Genomic DNA, 27,175 nt, shown 5'->3' on the forward strand with positions numbered 1-27,175 from the left:
TATATATATATTATAGTATGTGTGTGTTATTTACTGTCAGAATTATCTGACTCTTTGCTTGTAATATGTGTCCTCTCAGGTATGTGAAAGTAGGTGACACGGTGTCCCAGTTTGACAGTATCTGTGAAGTACAGAGTGACAAGGCTTCAGTGACAATCACAAGCCGCTATGATGGGGTTATTCGGAAGTTGCATTACAGTGTGGATGACACAGCATTGGTTGGAAAGCCTCTGGTTGACATTGAAAAAGATGTTCTTAAAGGTATGTAAGCATGCTGATAAGAATGTGTTTTTGATTCCCTAAATATTGTGTTGTCACTTATAGCAGAACTCCAAGAAAATCAAATCTTAACCTTGCATTGGAGTTATTTTATCTAGGGAGTCAAAATAACAAAGTTTTACTCACCTGAGCCACGATCCCGGCTTGCTCTTAGACCAGTCCCTTCAGCCTCTCTCCTCCGCTCAGCAGTCTAAAGTCCGGTGAGTCCTCATGTTCTATACACAGTAGCCGAGGGACATTCCACCACTGGAGCAGAGGAGGAGACAGGCTGGAAGGAGTGGTGTAGGAGCCAGCCGAGATCGTGGTTCAGGTGAGTATAACTTTGTTATTTTGGCTCCCTAGACAAAACGAGCATTTAACCCTTGCACTGCAGAGGTAGCCCCATTGCAAAGGTTGAGATTTGATTTGCCTAGAGTTCTGCTTTAAAGCAAACCTACCAAGAGCAGTATGTAGGCTGTCACCATGACTGCCTTTTGAAAATGCTAGTTGCCTGGGTGTCATTCTGATGGAATAGTTTTTAATAATTCACCAACCGAAAACAAGAGATCTGACCACTTTTCTTCACTGGCTACAAATGCCACATTACCCTTACGTGAAAACTTTAGTGCAGGTTCAGTGAACACATACACTATATTGCTAAAAGTATTGGGACACCCCTCCAAATCATTGGATTCAGGGGTTCCAATCACCTCCATGGCCACAGGTGTATAAAATCAAGCACCTAGATATGCAGACTGCTTCTACAAACATTTGTGAAAGAATGGGTCGCTCTCAGGAGCTCAGTGAATTCAAGCGTGGTACCGTGATATGTTGCCAACTGTGCAATAAGTCCATCCGTGACATTTCCTTGCTACTAAATATTCCACGGTCAACAGTGGTATTATAACAAAGTGGAAGCAACTGGGAACAGCAGCAACTCAGCCACTAAGTGGTTGGCCACGTAATATGCCAGAGCAGGGTCAGCGCATGCTGAAGCGCACTGTGCGCAGAAGTCGCCAACTGTCTGCAGAGTCAATAGCTACAGACCTCCAAACTTCATGTGGCCTTCAGATTGGCACAACAACAGTGTGTAGAGAGCTTCATGGAATAGGTTTCCATGGCCGAGCAGCTGCACCCAAGCCTTACATCACCAAGTGCAATGCAAAGCGTTGGATGCAGTGGTGTAAAGCACGCCGCCATTGGACTCTATAGAAGTGGAGACATGTTCTCTGGAGTGATGAATCACACTTCTCTGTCTGGCAATCCGATGGACGTGTCTGGGTTTGGCGGTTGCCAAGAGAACGGTACTTGCCTGACTGCATTGTGCCAAGTGTAAAGTTTGGTGGAGGGGGGATTATGGTGTGGAGTTGTTTTTCAGGGGTTGGGCTTGGCCCCACAAGTTCCAGTGAAGGGATCTCTTAAGGCATCAACATACCAGGACATTTTGGACAATTTCATGCTCCCAACTTTGTGGGAACAGTTTGGGGATGGCCCCTTCCTGTTCCAACATGACTGCGCACCAGTGCACATAGCAAGGTCCATAAAGATATGGATGAGCGTGTTTGGGGTGGAGGAACTTGACTGGCCTGCACAGAGTCCTGACCTCAACTGGATAGAACACCTCTGGGATGAATTATAGCGAAGACTGAGCTAGGCCTTCTCGTCCAACATCAGTAGCTGACCTCACAAATGCGCTTCTGGAAGAATGGTCAAACATTCCCATAGACACACTCCAAAACCTTGTGGACGCCTTCCCAGAAGACTTGAAACTATTATAGCGGCAAAGGGCGGGCCAACTCAATATTAAACCCTAAGGACCAAGACTGGTATGCCATTAAAGTTCATGTGCGTGTAAAGGCAGGCGTCCCAATACTTTTGGCAATATAGTGTATTTTGAATTAATATTCCAACATTTTAAGTACATCTTGGAATGTTTTTTGACAGTGTTATATGTTTGCATGTTTTAAGCTTTGGAAATGTTCCCTGTAGTGATCACCTGTATAACCGGGAATAAGATCATTATCTCTGCTTAAAGTGCACCTGTCATGAGAGACGTATGTAGACTGCTGTTTCTGATCTTTCTTGAAAGTAAATGTACAAAACACTATATTGTGATTACTCACTGTACACTATACACGATTTTAATTATTTTATTATATATTATATGATCTGAATATTTTTTTTATATTTTTATAATATATTCATATTTTGTAACCAGCAGATAGAGCTTGTAATGATGATCTTGATTGTATAATTTCCTTTTTTCAAATACATATTTTATATTTTATCTTTACAGGGTTGTTTTTTTACCCCATATAATTAGGAGATTACAATATTTTTTATGATAATGGTCCTTTTAAAATGAATAAAATCTGATCAGGGAGTTCTGCTATTTTAAAAACTTGTTTCTGCATATGTTTTGTAAATATATTTGCAGGGACATTCATTGTAAGTATAGATTTAGTTTTGTAGCCACATTTACTTGCAGACCAAGCTGTCTAGTGAAAGTAACAGGTGCTAGGGGCAAACTATTCTATTACCAGGGGTCCTGGAGCAGTTGCAGTAGTGTTTTGTAAGGCTAGCAGGTGGAACTCTCCAGATCATTCCTTCATGTTTTGGTGGACAACTTTGCATTCAAATAAAAGGGGACCATTGTAAGCACCCTTGGCAGTGTTTTAGTTTGTCCAGAAGCCTGCCATGGTTCACATTTGCTGACAGTGTGGTCTGTATCAAATATGGTAAAAACTGTATATAAAGACACACAAAATAGAAAGGACTTACTAACATTACTGTCTGGTTATGTTCCTGCCCACTTGAAAGTTTAGGGTGTTCACAAAATAAAAATTCATGTGAAGAGAGTGGGATCTCCTTGTTAATGTCATAGTTGATAGGCAGATCTGGGAACACAAGTGAAGAGATCATACCACACGAAACAAATCACCACAAAAAAATGTGAGATTTAAAGTCTCCAGCATCCACCATCCAGCACAAAAAAGAAATACAAGTTTGTACACTTGTTTTACAAGATAAGACAAGTCCCTTTCACATGGAGAAGATGATTTGCTGGTTCTTGCTCCTATTTTCATGTATACAGGTGAAACTCGAATAATTAGAATATTGTGCAAAGTTAATTTATTTCACTAATGCAACTTAAAAGGTGAAACTAATATATAAGATAGACTCATTACATGCAAAGCAAGATAATTCAAGCCGTGATTTGTCATAATTGTGATGATTATGGCTTACAGCTCATGAAAACCCCAAGAACCCCAAATCCACAACCTCAAAAAAGTAGATTATTACATGCAATCAATAAAACAAGGATTGTACATAGAACAATATCGGACCTCTGAAAAGTACAAGCATGCATATGTACTCAGTACTTGGTTTGGGCCCCTTTTGCAGCACTTACTGCAATTACTTTTGCACGATATTCTAATTATTCGAGTTTCACCTGTATATTTGTCAGTGATCAGGTTTTTTCTGTAGATGGAGCCCCAGAAGAAGATGTTGTGGAGACTGCTGCTGCATCGCAAGAACATACACACCAGGAAATAAAGGGACACAGGACTCAAGCAACTCCTGCTGTCAGACGCCTTGCCATGGAGAACAATGTATGTTGTTATGCTGTGTACAGAAATCTATACATCTATGCTATGTTGAAAACACGATTTGCTTTGTACTTGGCCTGCATGTACTGTCAATAAATAATCGTTAAAGAACCTTACCCTGTGAAAAATCATGTTAGGCCAAGTAAACTTTCATGACATGGTTAAATGTGCCTTTTTTTAACACCTGCTTTCAAGTGGAAGTTCTCTTCATAATCACTTAATGAACATTTAAGCAGCCATATACCACATGAACCTTCATAAGTGCATACACCATGTTTGAGTTCTGTCCGCACTCTGGTTGTCCAGCATTGGGCATTGGAAACTGCCAGCTATTACCAGCGACACCATGCAACTCATGGTGTCGTTCAGCCCCCCCTAGTATTTAAGGATTCTATTTAAGACAGCAAAATGCGGATTATTTGACAAATGGAGCTTGGAGCAAAGTCAAATATGGTGCTATGCATTTATTAAGGTACCTGTGTTATATGGCTGTTTAATGTTCATAGAGTAATTCTAGTGGGAACTCCTACTTTCAACCTAAGGTCCCACCCAGTTTCCACATGTTTCCGGATTTTGCCTCTACATATTCCCAGGTATGGTGAAAGTAGAGAAATTATAAACCTGTGAGTGCGGAGAGGGGTTCGAACCTCTGTCAATTCTTTACTGCTCTCTGTGCCTCCATTAGGGACATTCCCCTCACTTGCTGCCCCAAGTCTGCAGGAACAAATACCTGACAGAAATTCTAACCATCCCCTTTGATACTAAAGTAAGTGATTTTATTGCTGGCCATTTCCCCTCATTTTCTATCCCTGGTAAAAATACCTGACGGCACATCTTACCCTTCCCCACAAAATTCCACTACAAAGGTGTTGGCTAGACGTCTACTTTTAATAATGTAAAGTAGATAGCTTTTGGACACCACCATTTTGAGGGGCATCAGCCTGCAGGATGTATTGCAAAATGTGACCAATATCATTGGTTTTGATGAGGAAATGTGCATGCTTGAAGCAGTATGGCTTAGGTATGAGTACTGGGAGATTAAGGCTTTCTTTGTTTTTGGACCCAATATTTTTTTATAATGTCAGTAGGTACTTCTCTGACAGAAACAGAATAATTATGCAGAAGGTGAACATTATAAAGGTTGAATGATGATGGATGAATGAGAACCTTCACAGACATTATAAAGGTTGCGATGTTCTGATGTCTCTGTGGTTTTTAATCTTGTTTTAGATCAAACTGAGTGAAATAGTGGGCACTGGACGGGACGGACGTATCCTAAAAGAAGACATTTTAAACTTTCTGGCCAAACAAACAGGAGCCATAATACCGCCTTCTCCAGAAATTGAAATCATACCTCCTTTTCCTAGAGCACAGATCCCCAAGTCATCCCAGAAAGAGGTGACTCCTAGCATCCCTGTGACTTTCACTAAGCCCATTACATTCTCAGGGAAGGATGTGACGGAGCCATTGAAAGGTAACGCAGTCCTGATAAACAGAAAAGTTAACATGTTGGTTGTTATCTTATTTATTAATGGCAATCTTGTACTGCAACATTCAAGTGACCATTAAGTTCAGTGATCTATGCAATGGTTTTATTCATGATTATTAATGTATGATCTTCAGCTGAAATATGCCCCATAATAGGCTACCATAGATGTAAATTTGATTACAACACTTTATAGCCAAACCTTGTGTTTGCCATAGCCTAAAACAGCAGACCATTAGTGTCACAGGAGGAAAGATTAGAAAGCAGCATGCAGTTTCAGCCTATAGCTTAGCTGAATGTGTTTATAGCAAAGAAAACCATTCTGAATATTTTCGACGGGTACATGTCATTTTGGCTCATCAGCGTATCAAAAAATATAAGTTAGAGACAACTTATGCAGAGGTACTCGTGTTACCTTTTAAAAAAGGCAAATCCTATGCCAAATTTCTCATCTACTGAGTGCTTGTGCAGTCCATTTATGTGTAAAGCATACAAAGGATTGTGTACAAGCTAAAATATATGATTATTTACAATGGTCCAAATATTTTTTTTCCCCAGTTCATTGGAAATGTGCACCATTTCCTTCAAGTTTTATTTTTTTTAAATGTCATTTTATTGATTTAGGGTTCCATAAAGCCATGGTGAAGACAATGTCTGCTGCATTAAAGATCCCTCATTTTGGGTACTGTGATGAAATTGATATGACACAACTTGTCCAAATAAGAGAGGACCTAAAGCCTGCAGCTGAAGCACGAGGGGTCCGTCTGTCATTCATGCCCTTCTTCATCAAGGTAAGGTTAAAAAAGGATGTACAAGACTGGGGATAACAAAGCAAAATTTGCTGCATAAAACTCTTCCTGTGTGTAAAGTTTTTTTCCTCCATTGGTGTCCCCACCTTTTGTAAGAAATTAGGGTTTATGCTCTATAATGCCAGAATTGCTGCAAAGGTGTGAAGTGTAGATCTGTCTATGGCAATGGAATAAAGCCCATATGAGTGCCATCAAACTGGCTTGGACTAACTGCACCTACAGGATATTGTCAAGAAGGATAACCCTTCTGCATTGCCATAAAGGATGAAGGAATATTACAAGTGGATTTCTAAGCATTCATTGACTATATGAATGTATCTAGGTTTTATGTATGTTCTATTAAATACAGTATATTATCTGGGAGTTATTTGAGATAAATGGGATTTGAGGGTAGGGGGATATTTCCCTGTGTTTCGCTTAATTCTTATCTGATAATCCATTGAAGGACCAACTGATGATTTTGAAAGCTAATCTGCCAGGTTCTAAAACACTTCTCCTAAAGTGGAAGCAACTTGTCATGCCTGCAAGTACCTGTGTTAATCTTCAAAACAATCCCAGCGGAGCCCCTTGCATTCCATGTGCAGACTGTATTCTGATCCTGGACTTCTGCCCCAGTCAGCATTAAAACCCACCGCCACCATGTAACAGTTACATTCTACATTTTCTTTGGCACTGGACAGTGCACTTAGTGCTGAGAGAAATGGGGCTAGGTGCTGGCATGGGAAAAAGTCAAGGGTTTAAGTCTGGGGCTTAAACCCATGAACAGTGGACAGAGTGCTTAGTGCTGAGAGGAATGGGACTAACTGTTGAGTGTGGCAAAAGTCAAGACCCTGTATACAGCCTGAACATTAAAGGGGGGGAAAAAATCGTAAAAAAACAAATATAGCATATAAAATTGCAGCAATAAAAACTACCTTTTCATATAAAACTGCAGCTACTATAATTGTTTAAAACAATTTAAAAAAATGCAATGCAGTATGGCAACCTTGAGGTGCTTTGCACACAGTCTGTGTATAGAACGCCCCCAGAAATGTCACTTTCATTTTTGGTGAGAAAACTCCCTAATGGTTAATGACTGCACCATTCCTCATTACAGCACAGAAAGTCCACTCACTCATTATCACTAACCCAGACCTTCCCATTTAGGAATCAGTTTGGAAAGGACATGGTGAAACAAACAGCTGTTTCTTCAGAAACCGGAAAAGAAACAAAGTTTGTTTAAATACTTGCAGTGTACATTGATCACCCAAATAGAGCTACCCTTTAAATCTATGGGTTCTAGAGATACACAGGAGGTATATGTAGCAAAGCTGAGCCAGTTTTTAGTCCAACTCCACCTTGTTCTTGGAGTCTTTTTTTTTTTTTTTTATACACTTTTCTTCTTTGTCTTTTCCGACCCTTAGCAGCCATCATGCCAGCAATGCTCTCTGCTTTGATGACTGGTATCAGTGCCATTCTCTGCATCACTGAACAATGGCATCCTGCACTCACATTAAGTGGGTTGAATGACACTGGGTGTCATTCAACCTGAAAGAGGACCAGCGCTGTATCACTGATTGTCTGTGGGCAACTACGCTAAAAAGAAGGTGAGTATTGTGGCCAGAGCTCCTTTTTTATTGTTAGAACCGCTATTTTTATTCTATACTGAAGCTGGAGTTGGGCTTCAAGAGACAAGCTGACAGACTGCCCTGGCATTGTTATGATGTTGCTATCATTACATTGATATTTTTCTTTTTCAGGCAGCCAGTCTGGGTTTACTGCAGTATCCAGTCCTCAACGCATCATTGGATGAAAATTGTCAGAATATTACCTATAAGGTTTGTATTGTCAGCAGTGCAGAGCAGAATTGTACTCTTCATTTAAACATACATGGGTCACTGTTTAAGAGGACCGCTGAAGAAAAAAATTAACAAAACTGAAGTTAACTCATGTTTGAATCCACCCTAGTGATATCCCTCATGGACTCCCTTGCCAGGTTGTCTGACCAGATTGTCCACTTCAATCCCTCACTTTCCCGACAGACGGAATCTCCTTTTTCCTGCTCCAATAAAACTTTTTTGTAGTGGATGGTTTGGCAGCGTGTGTGCAAAGATATATTTCTTTTAAGAATTAAATGAGTAATGAAAGCTGCTGAAAAGTGTAATATCTGTTTCAGCGGGAATGACACTTTAAGACAAAAAAGCTTTGCTCCGTTTCTAAGCTCATGTCTCACCATTTTTCCCCTGACCTTTTATAGGCTGCTCACAACATTGGTATTGCTATGGATACACCCCAAGGTCTGATTGTCCCGAATGTGAAGAATGTACAAGTCCGAAGTATATTTGAAATTGCTACTGAACTTAACCGACTACAGAACCTGGGTTCCTCGGGGCAACTGGGGGCTGCTGAGCTGACAGGGGGAACTTTTACACTATCCAACATTGGTTCTGTAAGTAAACTTTGCAAAGTGTGTGTGAGAACACTTGGGAAAAACATCTGCATAGTTTACTGACCTATTTTGTTTTAATTCGTAGATTGGGGGTACCTACGCCAAGCCTGTAATATTACCTCCAGAAGTGGCTATTGGAGCGTTTGGAAAAATGCAGGTTGGTTATTTGTCAAAAACACAACTTATTACCAAGCAAAAGGTTCTTGGCCACCAGTGAAATATTTTAAGGGATTTGATTGTTCCATACCATTACTGAAGAATCATGTACTTACCCCTGTATTGCCTATTTATTCTCTTAGCCATGTGAATATGCTTTGGCCTCATTCACACCAGGTAGAGTGGGGCCGCACAGATCCGTGCAGCATGCATGGCCGTATCGGGCCATTCCCAGGAAGTACAGGTGCTGTGTGTGGTTGTTCACAGCAGCCTGTTCTTCCCTATGGGAGGACGCGGCAGTATGCTCACCCGAGCTGCACATCCGCGCGGGTGTCCGTGCTCGGACGCAGACAGGATCTATCCTGTCTGTGTCCGGTGCATCCCTAGTATTCAGCTATTTCAACATTCTATTTTGTATATTTAATATTTATTACATACATTTACAATATGTGTGTGTGTGTGTGTGTGTATGTATTTTCATTCTATTTATGTAGTTACATGTCTCACATTGCACTCCTGTGTTGGTGTTGCTGTTGCATCCTGTAACCAGAATGACGCAAGGAATTATTTCTAAAGGTCATCGCATTTTATTGTCACATAATCTGCATCATTAAAATGTTGCATAACAGTCACTAGCTGTCTGATCTCTCCTGTCATACAGGTAGTTCCACGGTTCGACTCAAGAGGGCAGGTGGTAAAAGCTCACATTCTCAACATTAGCTGGTCTGCGGACCACAGGATTATCGATGGAGCAACCATGTCCAGATTCTCTAATCTCTGGAAATCCTACCTCGAGAACCCATCTTCCATGCTCCTGGATCTAAAATGAAACGGATGAAGAGAAGTATTATATTTTCTCCACTAACAGGAACAACACACTCTCCCCACCAAAAACCTCTGTCTGATTTTCCTTCACTGTGGGAGGCACTGCATTCTCAATGTCCTATGGACAAATGTGCACAATAAAGCACAAGTTACAGGACGACTTTACAGTTCAAGGATATCGTTCTCTGTTTAGTATTTTAACTTTTTAGATTCAAATGTCTGGAAAATACTTTACAAGGTATTGTCAGCCCATCTATCTGTGAATGGCTTTAAGCCGATCTCGGAAACACAGTGGGCCTTACTAAATAAATTGCCTAAAGGAGAAGGTATGCTTGTTTTTAAATCCCATTCAGATTATGCCTTTCAGTCATATGATACACAATGGGAGGATGAGAGGAAGAATTTGGTTGCCATGGGCATCAAGATCAGGTCTTCCTTTTAAATACTTCAACAAATAAGGTTAGTTTGAATAGTATCAAATCTCCTTTTGTGGCTTCTCTTGACAAGCTGGTGATTCCAACAATTGGTTATGTAATGATGATGAGTTCTCTCTGCCATGGAAATCGATTTAGTCTATTTTAGGAAATTCATGAATATGATTCAAATTCTGACCCAACTGTGTGTCTGGGCAAGATAAGTTAAAATTATGACTGTTGTATTTGTGGCTGATCAAGTAAGTTATGTTCAGCTAAGGTGGGGATCATAGGTGATTGAAATCAAACTGGATCTGTCAAGCAAGAAGTTCTTACCTGACTGTTACACTACATATGGATCAATTTAAAGATACGATTGTGCTGATTAGTGTGTGTATTTGCTGTAATTACAGAAATATGTAAAATGGTTTTAAACAATCATATTGAGGATTTACACTCCATGCCCCATAATGTTCAGTGCCTCTGGTATAAATAAAATGGGATTGTGGTAAAATGCTTGTTTGAATTTTTTTTTTTTTTTAACTAGAAGGTGACTCCTTTATAACAATACACAATATCAATTAAAATATATTCTTGAAATTCCAACTGTTCTCCATCAAATAAAATGATCCATGTGGGTTATTTTGAGGAAGTTAAAACTGAACTCCAAACACAACTATTTTTAAGTAGTTGCTTTCCAAGTCTTGGCCATAATGAAGGGGAAAAAAAATGTCAGCATAAAGTTTACTGCTCTATCATCTCTACCATCCCCGAGAGGCTCCCAATCTTATTGCACCCCCCTCCCCATTTAGGCATGATCTGTTGTTATGGCTCCCTTCTCCAAAGCCATGCTGGCATTCCAACCCTCTACACTAGACGGGAGAGAGCCGTCGGAGAACACAGAGTAGACGGGAGAGAGCCGTCGGAGAACACAGAGTAGACGGGAGAGAGCCGTCGGAGAACACAGAGTAGACGGGAGAGAGCCGTCGGAGAACACAGAGTAGACGGGAGAGAGCCGTCGGAGAACACAGAGTAGACGGGAGAGAGCCGTCGGAGGACACAGAGCGGATGGGAGGAGACGTCGGAGAACACAGAGTGGATGGGAGAGAGCCATCAGAGAACACAGAGTGGATGGGAGAGAGCCGTCAAAGAACATAGAGTAGTTCTTTTACTAGTACTATATTCTTTAAGAGGCTAGGCAGGGCCTGAGAATCATCATGTGGTGTGTGAGGTGTTACCAGGACTGAGCACTCAAATATAGGCCTTGCTCAATGCTCATAGGCCTTGCTCAATGCTCAACAGAGTAGATGGGAGAGAGCCGTCGGAGAACACAGACTAGACGGGAGAGAGCCGTCGGAGAACACAGAGTAGACGGGAGAGAGCCGTCGGAGAACACAGAGTAGACGGGAGAGAGCCGTCGGAGAACACAGAGTAGACGGGAGAGAGCCGTCGGAGAACACAGAGTAGACGGGAGAGAGCCGTCGGAGAACACAGAGTAGACGGGAAAGAGCCGTCGGAGAACACAGAGTGGATGGGAGAGAGCCATCAGAGAACACAGAGTGGATGGGAGAGAGCCGTCAAAGAACATAGAGTAGTTCTTTTACTAGTACTATATTCTTTAAGAGGCTAGGCAGGGCCTGAGAATCATCATGTGCTGTGTGAGGTGTTACCAGGACTGAGCACTCAAATATAGGCCTTGCTCAATGCACTGAACTGTCCAAGAAAATAGTGGCAGAAAGCCCACCCAAAAAAAAGAAGAAAATCTCTTTTCCCTTTTGATAGATATAAGAGAGGCAAGGAGTTTTAATATTTCTGTCCTGGCTTTTCCCCAAGAACAAAACTGTGATATGTTGCAGCTTACTTGTCTTTTGGTGTGCTGGCACCTAACCCTTTCCTCCTCTCCATAAAATAGGACACAGACAGACCTCAGACAGGGCTGATTATATTGTTTGAGATTTCAGTTCAGCACTGTAAGCTCTCTACAGGAAGTTACAAGCCCAATGGATTTCTGGCAGGATAAACAGGTATTTTTGTGCACTTGTTGAACAAAATGCTTTCAATGGTTTGTTTTTTTTAAGACTAAAAGGGAGCAAATAAGAGGAGTTTTTTTTGTTAGGGTTTACCTTATTCCAACCCATATGATAACCCCTAACATGTTACTTTTGCTTATGGCTCCAGAACTATTCCCATAAAAAGCTATGCATTCCAAAATCTCAGCCTCAAAAACTGGATACCCAGCTTGTATGATTCCCTCAGTTGACAAATGCAGGACAACCCAATAGACATGTTAGATATTGTCTGACTTGACTGTAAGGGCTCGTTCACGCCAATTACATTTATCTAATAGAGCCATGTGACCACAAAAGGTAAATGGCATCAGCTCCTTTGTTTATGTTCAGTTGTGGGGTGGAGGAATGCCCTGGCCCGACCCTTGCGAAGTCGCGGTTCAGAGTTTGCGGATTTAAATATCAACCGCATGTAGCTTGAGTGTTTCGCTGAGTGTTCTCATGTTTTTCATTTTGCTCTTCTTAAAGCCCTAAGATGCCGCCCAAACGCCCTGCACCTTCTAAAGCTTCTAGCAATGAACCTAAGCACCAGAAGAAGTTTAAGACACTCCAGGAGAAGGCTGAACTACTACATATAGGGGTAACATCGGTATTTTACATTTTAGCACTGCGAGAGACATAGCAGTACTGTACAGTATACGGGTTTACCTTTAACATTCTTCTTTGTAAGTGTAAAACATTAAGCTGATTTCGAAATGAAAGTGTTTTGGAGGCATATTTAAGGTTTAAACTATAAAAATAGGCATTTATAGGCATTTTTTTTTTTTTTTTACCACATTCAACATTTAAGTTTTTTCACAATTCACGGGTGCTCTAGGAACGTAACCCCCGCAAATTTCGGGGGTCGACTGTATACCCAAACAGATATATAACAGATATATAAGTGATGGCTGCACAGTTTAGAAAAAGATTATTTTCAGAAAAGGTAAAGTGTGCATTTATATTCCAAAAATTGAACTACATATGCAATAAACTGGACAAACAATATTTTTTTAAAATTCAATTTGAGCTTTTTTTTTTTTACAAGTTAAATATTCCAACAAGAAAGATCTGGACTGTTAGTAGAACAACCTCATTGTTTCAGTCATGTTTTCTCCAAACCACATGAATTGATGCTGTGCATTCTTCAGGGATCCTGATGTCAGGTAGATTATTATCTCATATAACAGTATTATTATTTTTGGCTGCATCACGCAACAAGCTATCTTAGTGTGGAACTATAGCCTAACACTTAATCATTGCTTGCAGGAAGTGTTTGATTGTAGACAAGACTCTTCTTCTGCAGTAAAGCTCCTCTTCTTCCTACCAGCAATGTTCCGTGCTTGCACAACTCAGTGTACATACTTACCATGAGTTCAATTGTGTTCAATTGTGTCACGTGCAGTAGTTACATCATTCCAGGCCAGCCAATTAAAATGGTGAAGATGCTGAACCTGAAAGAAGACTGAGCAAGAGAGCCCACACCACTGAAGGGAAGGAAAGTAGAGCAGACCTAAGACTGGCTTTAACAGAGAAATACAAATAGAGGCCGGGACAATCTTCAATAGGCACAGATACATAAAGAATAAAGTGTGTGATGGTGCCTCTTCAATAAAATGTGAAAAGCAAAAGAGAACAAGTGAGTGGAGAAGCAGTGGCGTCACAAGGGGGGTGTGTGCGGCCCACAGAAGGTGACACCATCAGAGGGGGGTGACACTAAAATGTGTGTGTGTAGTGTATGTGCGCATGTGGAGTGTGTGTGTGCAGTGTATGTGCGCATGTGGAGTGTGTTGTATGTGCGCGTGTGGAGTGTGTGTGGCGTGTATGTGCGCATGTGTAGTGTGTGTGTAGTGTATGTGCGCATGTGGAGTGTGTGTGCGGGAGGTAGAATTAAAGATGGGGTCTGGGAGATGTTCTGCAGTAACCGGGATGATCAGATATTGATCATTGTGAATGATATAATGATGCTAAAAACGTAAAATGAAATTATTCTAAATTGAGGAGGTTCAAAGCAGGTGGAATTTCTCCTCTGTGTTCAGTGATGACCTCTGAATGGAGGATTTCTGACTTTAGATGTGATCAAGTTATTAAAATTTGGTCTGGATATTATGATGTAAAAAAAAAAAAAATCCAGCCTCCATCCATCCTTATAACCTGCCAAGCACTTGCCTATGTTATTATATGTTAAAAACATTAAAAATCCAGCCTCCAACCTCCCCTTATAGCCGGCCATGCACTCGCCTTTGTTTTAAGACATTTTAAAAAATAGCACAGAAACAAGCCAACAAATCACTTCAAACAAACATCTATTTTATACTATATAAGTTATCTATAACCAATATTTATACTTCCTATGTACTTTTTTGGGGGGGGACGGGGGAATTTTTTTGGAGTTTTTTGTTGTGGTTTTTTTTTTGTTTGTTTGTTTTGTGTATATATCTTTTTTAATGTTTCAATATAACTAACCTCTAATCTTCTCTTCACATACAGTCCATGTTACCTGCAGTCCAGCGTTGTCTGTCCCATCTTCTTGGGCATTGCAGGATGGTGCCGATGTTCAGTCTGGTGGAGGGAGGCCAGGATGTTGAGTGCAGGTTGGTCCCTCGCTGTTGGATGGAGGCAGAAGAAATAGAATATTAAATATAGTAAAGAAGAGGGAAGGAATAACATTTCAGAAAGTAGAATTCCCCTGCAGGACAGAAAAGAAAAGGGATCATGTGGTGGCCATTAGTAGCACAGACTGTTCTATTGGACACACTTTGATAAAGGAGGCCGTCCTCTTTTCTGGTATCTGTGATCGCAGGGGAGGAAGAATATGTGAGGCCATACATCAGGGTTCAGGTCCGCACACTTACCAATGCTAGAAATGGTGGGGGAATTGTACGTTGCTGGAGGTCATCCCAGTTGATCTCCCGGAAGAATGGATGACTTCTGACATCTCCGTGGAAGCCCAGACGCTTTTTGGGATTGGTACGCAGGAGCTAAAAAGAAAGAACATACAATGAACTCAGAACAGAACCAGAAGAAATGACAGCAAATAACTATTAGGAATGATATGATTTTGATTGGGTAGAATTCCCTTCACTTCCTGTCCCTGTAATATACCTGGAGAAGATATTGGGGTTTGTTGTCACTGAACAGGAAGGCAATCATAGCAAGAAAAACATTCTCACACATTCTAACCCTTGTCCACTCTACTAAAAATGTTTTGTCTGTGTCCCTGTTGGATAGATTTCTTTCATTTTCTATCCTTATAGTAAATAGGAGGAAATCTCCCCAGTAGTTACACAGGTGAGAGGGAGCATTCACAGCGAAATCATAAGGAAATCGCAAGGCAACAGCAAGTCCTTTGACCTGCAATTGTAGCTTCCAATTCTCTTCTGATCTGTTGCATTGCTCCTGCTTTCCAGCTCCCTCGTCAACTCCTCCCATCCTCACCTCCAGGACTTCTCTGGAGTCTCTCCCATCCTCTAGAACTCTTTACCCCAACCTGTCTGACTATCTCCCACTCTGACTGCTTTTAGGCAATCCCTTAAGACTCATGTAGGTAGATAGAAAGTCCTTCCGCACTCCTGGCCTGTGTAACAGTGGTGGTCGCAGTGATGACCACGGATGGAGCCATGCAGACACAAGGCAGAAAACAGGAATCACCAGCACTCGGTAATATCGTTCAAATAACACTTAACAAACCATTTATTTGGACAAATCGGCACAATGAAAAAAGCGCACATTTCAGGGCCACACAGGGTCCCTTCATCAGGGCAGGAAGATGTGAAAACACATGCATATTGAAGAACCACATATATACCCCTTAGGAAGTTACCAATTATATTCAAAGTACCTCCCCATGACGTCATCATGGCCGGGAAATCCGCCATGATTAGGTGAGCAGTATAAACAATATGCATAATATATTAAGCAACTAACATAGTGACCATAATAGACCATACCTGATGATAAGGTGAATCACACAATTTGTGAGACATGTAAAATCGTGGAGCAGATATATAGATGACATCTTTGTGATATGGTCTGGACCAAGTGAACTATACAGATGTTTGTAAAATATCTTAATACATTGGTAGAGGGCATTGTGTTCAACCCTGAGACATCACATTCCAATATTGCATTTTTGGATGTAATGGTTATGATCTGGTTATGATCAATGAAGGACGGATCACTACCTCTTTATACACTAAACCTACTGATCGCAACACCTTGCTCTCTTACAGTAGTGCACACCCTGATGGACTGAGAGATTCTTTGCCTATCTCTCAGTTTGTCAGGGTAATGCGCATCTGTTCGGCCCCGAAACGTTGGCTTTTTTCATTGTGACGATTTGTCCAAATAAATGGACATATGTTATTTGAACGATATTACCGAGTGCTAGTGATTTCTGTTTTCTCCCTTAAGACTCATCTCTTCAGGGAAGCCTATCCCACCTCAACCTAACCACCGAGCCATCACGTTCTCAAACAATTCATCCCCACACAGCTACCTCCTCATGTATCACTTGTCCCTCCCTTTTAGATTGTCAGCCCTCAAGGGCACGGCCCTCCTTACCATCTTGTTTTGAATTGTATTGTGATTGTAATGTCTTCCTTATATTGTAAAGCACTGCGCAAACTGTTGGCGCTATATAAATCCTGTATAATAATAATAATTGCGATACGTTTTTCAACAGATGAAAAATGAATGGGTGTGAATAGGGCTAGTTCACACTGGATCCATTGCGTTACGTTGTGCTGAATAAAGTAGGGCATGTTCTACTTCTTTCTCAGCATAAGGTAACACAACGGAACAGAGTAGTGTGAACGAGCCCCATTCACACCCATTCACGAATCACCTTCTGTTAGCATCTGTTGAAAAATTTATCTCAACAAAGCGAATGGTAAATTAACGGATCCGGTGTGAGTGGGCTTTTTTCTCTGCTTATCAAAAATGAAATGAAACGTTACACCGGGCAACTGTCAGAATACCCAAATTTAGCTAGCAGCTGATTGGCTGCAAATTCCGCTGAGCCAAGAATTTTCCAACCTGCTCCTTTGATCAGCTGATTGAGGAATGCCGACCGGAAGGGTGCTGACAGCGGCACCGATTGTGTGAATTTCGGGTGGTTTATCAAGAATCGGCCGAAATCTGTACTGTGTGTACCCAACTTTACACTTCTGATAAACCAAACACTTGACCTCCTCTTAGCACTTCATTTAACCCTTTCACTGAAGCCTTAAACTTAACCCCCTAAACCCTGTCCACAATCTCTCACCATAACTTGACCCTTATGCTCCTTACTAATGTGAAGATGGCAGCTTTAAGTGCTGTGACCTCTACTTTAGTGACCTGTAGAAATCAGAGGTGTCTCCAGGGCCAGATTTCCAACAAGGCCAACCAAGGCCTGGCCTTGGGGCAGCAGGGAGTAGAGGGGCAGCAGGGGTGTGGAATTACTATCTCACGATGCCCGGGCGGGTAGTTGTTTTCTATATTTGGCCCTGCTTTGGGCAAGCATAGCTAAATGTAAAGCGGGCAGGCTGCCGCTTGTTTTGCGCAAGTGATCTCGGAGTTGCCATCGAGATCACTTACATGCAGCCTGCAGGTCTGCCATTCTCCATTGGGGGCAGCAGAGAGGGTAAATGTAGGATAATTTGGGGGGTGGCATTACGTGTTACATGGCATTACGTGTTACATGGCATTACAGGTGTAAATTACAGTACTTACCTTCCTGAGGAGATCTTTCAATACCTTGTCCATTTTTAGTAAAAGCTAAAGATCATTTGCTGACGTAGGGATGTCCAGTTGCCATCTCAAACAACATAACGCCCAGGGAATAGTAATCTACTGCGGCGTATTCTCTTTCTTTTAAGATCTGTCAAGAAAAGAGAAATAAGATCAGTAACCAGTTCTAAATTGTGGTTTCCTTACTACATCAACTCCATTCCCAAAGTGCTAGTCCACATGGTTAGAGGAGCTCTCTGGTCGCGCATGATGCAAGCACACTCTTACTAATAGAAACATATGATGACATAGCTAGGAGTACTACTATGACATACCTCTGGGCAGTGCAGCCTTCAGTCCCTGCAAAGCCCTAACATGACTTACCTCTGGGGTAATGCAACCTTCAGTCCCTGCATAGCCCTGTGCATCTGTGGCCAGCCCGAAGTTCGTGATCCTGACGTGACCATCTTCCCCGATGAATACATTCTCCAGCTTGATGTCTATGTAGAAAGAAATAAGGAAATTAGTTATCTGTAGAAAATGTCAGAGTATACCACACAATGTACAGAAGATGGTGATAATACTTTGAAATGCAAAAGAAACCCAAAATAATGTTTGATCTGTAGACTCCAGTCAGTGTTAAAATAAAAGTCTGATTTTATGCTGCTCACACAGTCTCATTTTTGTTTCATGACTTTATGTGGCAGATAAACTTTACCCATAAACTTTACCAACAACTGTGTAGTGTGAGGAGTCAAGGACCTACTAGATTGGATGTAAATGGAATAGATTGTTTGGATGACTCTCACACTACAGTTGTTGGCAGCGGTGTATTTAGGAAACCTGCTGCCCTAGGCAGGACAGCGATGCCGCCCCTCCAGTATTAACATTTCGGTGGCCTGGCCGACAGCACCAAGGGGGCTGACATCATGAGCCGTGGCCTCGCCATCAGTAAACAATAATCCACCATACCCCCTGGCTGACATCATGAGCCGCTGCCGCCTCGCCATCACCAAACAACACCACAAACCCCCCGCCCCCCTTACGATCACTCACCGGAGCAGTCAAACCAGCGCCGCCCGCTGTATGGTCACCGCCGGGAGCCGCAGTCCGCGCAAGAAGCCGTCCACATTCCCGGCCTGCAACCCGCCGTCCGCGTCACTGCCGCTACGCTGTTCTAAGGTTCTCTCCCCTTCTCTCAATCTTCTCCCCCCGCAGCAATTGCCGCCCTCTGGGAACCTGCCGCTCCAGGCAAACGCCTTGTTTGCCTCGCGGCAGATACGCCCCTGGTTGTTGGCGTATCGTGTTTATCTTATGCCCCCCGAAGCCCTTCGTGGCATCTAAACGACTCACTACTGCATGACCCGGAGATTAGATCTGAGTTAGAATCCACAATCTCATTCTACTTCTCTGACAATTGCTCCTCCACCATGGCACCCCCGTTGGTGTGGGAGGCGCATAAATGTGTCATGAGGGGCGTTCTGATTAAAAATGGCGCCCGCAGGAAAAGGGAGAAGATGGGTAGGGTGGCCCAGCTTTTCGCTAAACTCCACACTCTTGAGACCGTGCATAAAAAATCTTTGGCGGCTACACACCTTCAGGAGTTAGGCCTGGTCAGAACAGAACTCAATGAGCTTCTCCTATCCAACATGCGTCCAACAACGTTTTTACCTTACCTCACGTCCAATACGGGAGTTAAACTGACGTCCTCTGCAGCCATGGCCCAAGAATTCCTGTCGTTCTTTAGCTTACTCTATAACCTTCACACGGAGTCAGATATACCGCCACCTTCCCGGGATGACACAACTTTCTCCAGATACATCAGAGAGTCTCAGATGCCCACTCTCACACCAGAGGTCTGTGCTCAGCTTGAGGCCCCGATCTCTCCAGCGGAATACGACCTTGCACTCAAACAGGCTAAATCGGGTAAGGCCCCCGGCCCCGACGGCTATACTTTACCGTACTACAGGACCTTCTCTCACCTCACTTCTTGACCACGTTCAATTCCATCATATCGGGCTCCTCCCTTCCAGGGGACATTTTAAGAGCCCACATATGTGGTAATACCCAAACCTGACAAGGACCTGTCGCAGTACGGCAGCTACCGCCCGATAGCTCTTCTCAACCTTGACCTGAAGCTCTTCGCTAAGATTTTGGCCAACAGACTGCTTCCTCACATCCCTGACCTCGTACACTTGGACCAGGTGGGTTTTGTTCCGGGACGGGAGCCTAGGGACAACACTACCAGAGTGATTAATGCAGTCCACCACGCCCGTTCCACCCTGTCACCCTTGATGTTGTTGTCCACAGATGCGGAGAAGGCGTTTGACAGGGTGGACTGGCGTTTCCTTCAAGCCACCCTGCGCTACATAGGCTTGGGCCCCGGCATACTGCAATGGATCTCTGCGCTCTACTCATCCCCGAGGGCTGCTGTCCGAGTGAATGAGACCCGCTCGGATTTCTTTCCCATCTCCAACGGTACAAGGCAGGGATGCGCCCTCTGTCCCCGCTCATTTTTATTCTTACCCTGGAACCCTTTCCATGTCGCATACGCTCCCTACCTTCCTTCCACGGTCTATTGAAAAGCTCTGGTAAGCATAAAGCTGCCGCCTTTGCCGACGACTTGATTTTATTTGTCTTGGACCCCTGCACACCCCTCCCCACTCTTCTGCGAGAACTAGAGTCTTATTCCTCTCTCTCCGATTTCAAAATCAATTTTTCCAAGTCTGCGGCCCTCAATGTCTCCCTCTCGCCGGGCGGAGATGGAGTTATTACAGTCATCTATCCCTTTTGCCTGGTCGACGGACGCTCTGAAATATCTGGGCAATTATATAGCTGCGGACTGCACCCAACTATACGATCTTAATTTTGCCCCATTGCTCCAGAAGACCAGACAGAACCTCCTATCCTGGCACTCCCTATCACTATCTTGGTTCGGCCGGTGAAATACCATCAAAATGACGATCCTTACGAGGATATTATACCTGCGCCAAATCTTTGTTGCATTTCTGTGGTCCCACGCTCCATCTAGAATCCGGTATGATACCGTTACCCTTCCCAAGAACAGATTGGGCATCAGACTTCCGGACATGGCCAAATACCACAAAGCGACTTTACTCGCCCGTGTTCTAGATTGGTGTTGTCACCGACAGACCAAGCAATGGGTCAGCATGGAGGAGGATGCCAACTTCGTCCTGGCGGGACAGCCGTGGCCCTCCTCACCTGTATCTCCGGCAGTACATCTCCACCCTACCATTGCACCCATGCTTGTTCAGGTTAGGCCGCTCTTCCGCTCCTCTGACCTCTTCCCTTTCCTGTCGCCCATGACCCCAATACTTGGGGACCGTGACTTCCCTCCAGGGGGTTGGCGACCCTCCATTCCGTCGCCTTCGGGAAGCCAACAAGTTTCGGATCTGCGATATGCGTTCGTCCTCCCATTGGCTCTCCGCCGGAGACCTTTGTCAACTAACGGACCCTCCGCTAGACTCCTGGGGAACTCTTCAATTGAGAAATTTCCTGCTCTCAATCCCCAACTCCCAGCTGCTCTCACGACCTCTGACCCCCTTTGAGCAGCTATGTAAAGAGGGACAGCCCACTCGTCATGAAATATCTACACTGTACTGTATGCTGATATCCCCCCCCCCCCCGGACTCTTATCCACCATTCCTGACAAAATGGGAAAAAGAGCTAAACACTACCTTCACGCCTACTCAAAAGGACCAAATACTCTACTTTGCGCATCACTCCTCTGTCGCGTGCAGGACCCAAGAACTCGGGTACAAAATTGTATCTCGCTGGTATCGAGTCCCGACAGTCCTACACTCTATGTTTCCCCAAGTGCCCTCCGTGTGTTGGAGGTGTTGAAACGCACCGGGCACTTTGTTACACACATTCTGGTCTTGCCCTAAGCTGCTGCCTTTCTGGAACAGAGTGACTGGAATCCTAAGGCACCTGGTGATGGTGGACCGGATGGACGATCCCTTGGCCTGTCTGTTACACTTAAATGACATGTCCATTGTAAAATACAAGAAGTCTCTCGCTAAGCATCTCCTCAATGCAGCCCGACTGTGCATCCCATTGCTGTGCGCCTATCTAGGGGTGATGTTCTCCACACCCGCATAATTTCTAAGCAGAAACCCTCTCACGCAGGACCCTCAGACCCTCCTTGCTTAGGATCCTGCTCGTCTGCTGAAGAGGCTCCACAGATCAGCTCCCATGCCACCTCCTGGCTTACCATCCCGTGCAGACCCCTCTCCTGCTGCGCACTAACTGGACGCCCTAAGTGAGTTGTGACCCTATCCTTGTTGTGCCTTATTGCTGTTGCCAGATTGCTCCCCTGTGAACGTGGACTTTATCTGTGTTGTGCCTTATTGCTGTTTACCCCTTTGCTGTGTCTGGATTGCTGTCCTGTGACCCTGGACTCTATCCTTGCTGTACCGTATTGCCGTTTACCTTTCGCTGTGCCCCAATTGCTGCCCTGAGGCTCTGGACTCTATCCTTGCTGTGCCTTATTGCCATATATTTTTTGCTGCACCCGGATTGCTGAACTGTGGCCTTGACCTGACCTCTCTCTTTGCTGTACCTTATTGCCATTTACCCTTTTGTTGTGTCTGGATTACTGCCCTGTGACCCTGGACTCTACCTTTGCTGTATCCTATTGTGGTGTGCCCCTTAATAAAGAAACCCCTGGCCAAGGGTCTTAAAAATCGCTCTGTCACTATGGGTGCAGATGGAAAAATGCATGGCGGGTCGAGATTTAGCTCATGCCCCCTGGGTGCCTAGTGCTAGCCGTGGCCTCTCCGATTATACATCCCCTCTGACACATCAGACACTCCGGTTGTGGGACAAACTGAATGCAGGAGGTCTCCTCTCACCCCCCGCTGTCCCCACTAGGGGGCTATCCGTGGTTCCATCCCGGGGAAGATATTTCCTTCTTCCGCCGCTGGGACCTACAAGGAGACTTCTGCTGCCACAAGCTCCTTAACCGGAGCTCCCTGATGACTCTGGAAGAGATTAAAACTAAATATGGAGACTTCCCCATGGCGGATTGGAGGTATAGGCAACTTACACATTTCTTTAGAACAACTGCCAAGGGAATGAGGCCCATGTCCTCTCTCACGCCCTTCGAGTCCATATGTGCGGGATCTTCATCCCCAGACCGACTGGTATCACTCTTTTATGGCTTGCTCCTGGCCACACTCACAGAAGACAGACCAAGGTTCCTATGGGACTGGGAAAGGGAGTTAGAACGGAGTCTCTCTGATGATCAATGGCAATTGATATACCGCTTCACACATAAATCCTCGATTGACTCCAAGGTACATGAAACCAATTATAAAATACTGTCCCGTTGGTATCGCACACCGCTTTACTTGAGCACCATATACCCGGGGACATCCTCGCACTGCTGGAGGGGCTGCGGGCAACAAGGGGGACTCTTACATATATGGTGGGAATGCCCTCTTATACAAGACTTTTGGCAAGACATCCGAGCACAAATTAAACTCATCACAATGACAGACATACCAGATGACCCCGTACATATGCTGTTCCACCTCCCTTCCACATCAGTTGGCTCCTATAAGAAGGGTGTTATGCCACACCTTCTAGACGCGGCTAGGAGACTCATCCCTAGGTACTGGAAACAGACTCGGGTGCCGGGGAGGTCTGAGTGGGTGGCACAGGTCACACAAATACAGGAGGCTGAGGAGTGGGTGTCGAAGAGTGGGAACAAACGCTTCTATTCAAAATGGGCCACATGGTTGCACTACGTTTGAAAACAGTAAAATAAAGATTATACAAAAAAAAAATCGCTCTGTCCCTGTGTGTTCTGTTACCCCCACAACTCCATCACAGGGCCGAGCAGAATCAAAGCCTGGAGCTACTCCTGATGCTGGAATTGCCTGAAGCAGAAGCTAAGCAGGGAGCGGTGTGGAGGATGAGTGGCGTGCTGGAAGCCAAGGGGATTGACCAAGTGGCCGGATCACAGAGAATCAGCACACTGACAATTGTTACTGTTATAATGACAATCTGCAAGGTACTGTTGTGTTAATATTCTGCTGGGTGCTGTTGTAGTAATAATCTGCTGGGTGCAGTTGTGTTAATATTCTGCTAGGTGCTGTTGTAGTAATAATCTGCTGGGTACTGTTGTAGTAATCTGCGGGGCACTGTTGTAGTAATAATCTGCTAGGTACTGTTGTAGTAATAATCTGCGGGGCACTGTTGTAGGGATGTCCTGATACAGATACTAGTACTCCTAAAAATGACCCGACACTAAAGGTCGATACCGGCCCTTTAAATTTTTAAACAAGTTTGGCTGCCTGAGTTCCCGCGCTTGCTGAGGACCTCAGGCAGCTTGCTTGGGACCTTGCCGTAGCTATCTTTGACAGAGCCAGTCGGGCCCCTCATCTCCTCCTCCCGGCGCCCGCAGAGACAGGCGCAACCCCACACTGCCCGCACAGCCCTGGAGAGCCTGGCACCCACCCGCAGAGCCTTTGATAGCTCGGCAGCCACCCACAGGGCCCTGAAGTGCCCAACACCCACATGCAGCCCTGGTGAAACCCAAACACAGCCCAGGTGAGACCCAAACGCGACCCTGGTGAGACCCGCACGGGCTCTGGTGAGACCCGCACGGTGCCCTGGTGAGACTCGCACACTGCCCTGGTGAGACCCGCACACTGCCCTGGTGAGACCCGCACACTGCCCTGGTGAGACCCGCACACAGTCCTGCAGAGATCTCCATGCAGCCTTGGTGAGACCTGCACCCTGCCCTGTTGAGACCTGCACGCTGCCCTGTTGAGACCTGCACGCAGATAATTTAGTTTATAAAAGTTCAACACAGGAATGCAAGTGTGAATGAGGCCTAAGGCTGTATTCACACCTTGGTAATTGAGCTGGTGAGCTGATTTCATGTGGCTATCGCGTGTTTTTGTTTGCGCAACTGTGCTTTGAAAACTGTGTGGACGTCGCTGCATAAAGATGTCTATGTCAAGCCACTCAACAACTGCCCGAAAATAGCTCCTGTACCTTTTTACGCGACAGGCGATTTAGTCCACGTGACAAACAGCAACGGTGTGAACAGTCTCTATTGACTTCTGTCAGAATGTTTACTCTGATAAAATAAACAGTTTTTAATTGATGAAAACAGGCCGGGATCTGGAACTAAGGAGATTCGCAACTTATTTTCACAAATCAACTAATAACTTGAGTTCTTTATTTGCGCTAACTTGAGGACGAAATAAAAACAATAATGTGCAAAATTATATATATATAATTATTCATTAAAATCAGTGCAAAATAATTATCAAAACATAACTGGTGACAATAAGGAATATGGATCAAAAATTACTATAATTTTGATCAACAAGATAATAAAAAAAATAAAACCACAGGATATTATTTCAAGTATTAATGAAGCAATACTAAATAACTCCTGGAATGCAACTAGTAGCTTCTCATATACACTGAGTGGCCAGATTATTATGACCACCCCATCAGTACTTCATTGGGCCACGGGATGATTCCACGAGATGACTGTTGCCCTTCTGTTGTCTTGTACCAGTCTTGCCACTCTCCGTTCTGCCCTAACATTGACTAGTCGCTGACGGCCACAATTCGCACGTTCAGACCCAGATTTTCGGCTGACAGTCCAGTCTTTAAACACTTTAACAACAGCTGCTCTTGAACATTTTACGAATTCTGCTGTTTTGCTGATACTCGCTCCATGGCTCCAAGCGCCAACAATGATCCCACGTTCAAAGGCTGTTAAATCGCGTTGTTTATCCATATCTTCAGAAAAAATCACTTCCCCAGGTAATTTGGGGACGCTGAACTGTCATTACAACTGGGCGGAGCCAGCCGTGAGATCTGGCTCCGCCCAGTTGTCATTTGCGGGGCTGAGAGCCGGCCCTTCGGCAGGCCATTCGCCCCACTCCGGCTGACACTTCAGCTCATCCGAGCCAAAGCATATGCCTTCGGCTCGGCTGCTGTAGGGGCTATAGTGAATAAGCCTGTACAGCAGCCCTTCGGTTCAGTCAAACAGAGCCGAAGGATCAGCCAAAGCTACAGCTGTATCCTTCGGCCCTTTAGTGAATAGCCCCCTTAGTGTATGTACATGGCTAGAAATCCACAGTCTTATCAGTGACTCTGGGCTGCCTCCAGGGATGTACTGCATCACTTAATAAGCATTGTTCTGTTAAACACAAACCAGAATGATCAGAATAATAGAGCAATGTTCTGGAAATACAAGATACGTTTACATTTATGTGTGCTATGGCTTTGGAGAAAAGGGAACACAATAGACAGTTATTCTATAACTTTAATTGTGTTATGTAAGAAGCACTTTCTACTGTATACACTGGAAACATGGAAAATATAAACTCTGAAAATAATTACTGCTTAATACAGAAGAAGAAGAAGAGATTGAGCTTCCTTCACAGTCAGACCATATGTCCTCTAAACGTTCCCAGTGATGACAATCTGAGAGAAGATTTTTTAGGGTGACATTTCAAGTGGTAGAATCTGATTGTGTTCAAAAGTGTGTGTAAAGTGTATGTAAGCGTTTGTTATACAGTATATGCTGGAAAAAGTAAAATAATACCTGTCAGGAATGGAGTAAACTGACTACTTTGCCTCTGCTGACTTTTAGCATTGTCCCCAGCCCTCTCTGTGGATTACAGAACATCTCAGCTATATTATGGAGATGAGGAGGGGGGTGTTCTGTAGTCCTAACACACATCCTGTCCTAGGGTGACAACACTGCTCCTCCATAAATACAGTAGGATGGATGAGTGTTGTTACCGTAGGACAGGAAGTGTGTTACAGGCAGAATCACAAGGTGAAAAGGAAGAAAAAGCCAGAGAAAACAGACGCATCACCACATCTAACATAGGACTGGTAAACTCCAATATAAAACCGTTTACTGTACTTTACACAGAATTGACAACTATGCAGGGAAGAGAGATGGGTCGGGTCAGGTCAGGTGAATGAGAGGAGTTAAGGGAGATTTGTACATCATTCAAGGGTGTGACAGGCTGAGAGGGGTAATAAAACTGGGTGAGTCCCTGGATTTTAGTGTGAGCCCACCAACTCTGCACACTTTAGAGCGAGCAAGGGCGGTCCGGCCCTCCAGCTGTTGAGGAACTACAAGTGCCATGAGGCACTGCAAGGCTGACCGTTACAGACATAACTCCCGTAGGCAGAAGCAAGTTTTGATTTGTAAGCACAGCTGGAGGGCCAGAGTTGCCCACCCCGCTTTAGAACCATAGAGGAGCCAAGAGCCCAGAATGCGCCAAGACTGAGGAGAAGGAAGAGCGATGCCAAAGGCGGCCCTGTGAAAATTAGGTAAGTGAAAAATACTGCATGATAAGTCTTTGCAAGGGGGCAGCAGCTGCAGAACTTTGTCGGGGCCAGCTGTTGCAGAAGCTTTGGGGG

At 44.1% G+C, this 27,175-nt stretch overlaps 1 protein-coding gene across 2 annotated transcripts in view; it reads left to right on the forward strand.

Moving 5' to 3' along the window:
• DBT (dihydrolipoamide branched chain transacylase E2) overlaps nt 1–9,994 on the forward strand; it is a 16,328-nt gene extending 6,334 nt beyond the window's left edge. The window contains exons 4-11 of one of the 2 annotated variants that reach the window (XM_018561960.1): nt 80–261; nt 3,748–3,872; nt 5,100–5,343; nt 5,980–6,146; nt 7,904–7,981; nt 8,401–8,592; nt 8,678–8,753; nt 9,414–9,994. In XM_018561960.1, coding sequence (XP_018417462.1) covers nt 80–261; nt 3,748–3,872; nt 5,100–5,343; nt 5,980–6,146; nt 7,904–7,981; nt 8,401–8,592; nt 8,678–8,753; nt 9,414–9,577 — 1,228 coding nt within the window. In that variant the 3' untranslated portion in view covers nt 9,578–9,994. Of the gene's footprint in view, nt 1–79; nt 262–3,747; nt 3,873–5,099; nt 5,344–5,979; nt 6,147–7,903; nt 7,982–8,400; nt 8,593–8,677; nt 8,754–9,409 lie in introns of both variants that reach the window. The other variant, XM_018561961.1, reaches the window with a different exon arrangement.
• The last annotated feature ends 17,181 nt before the right edge of the window (nt 9,995–27,175 follow it).

Source organism: Nanorana parkeri, unplaced genomic scaffold, assembly GCF_000935625.1.
Source record: "Nanorana parkeri isolate BGI_ZX_2015 unplaced genomic scaffold, ASM93562v1 scaffold553, whole genome shotgun sequence".
In the NCBI taxonomy this organism is placed as follows: Eukaryota; Metazoa; Chordata; class Amphibia; order Anura; family Dicroglossidae; genus Nanorana; species Nanorana parkeri.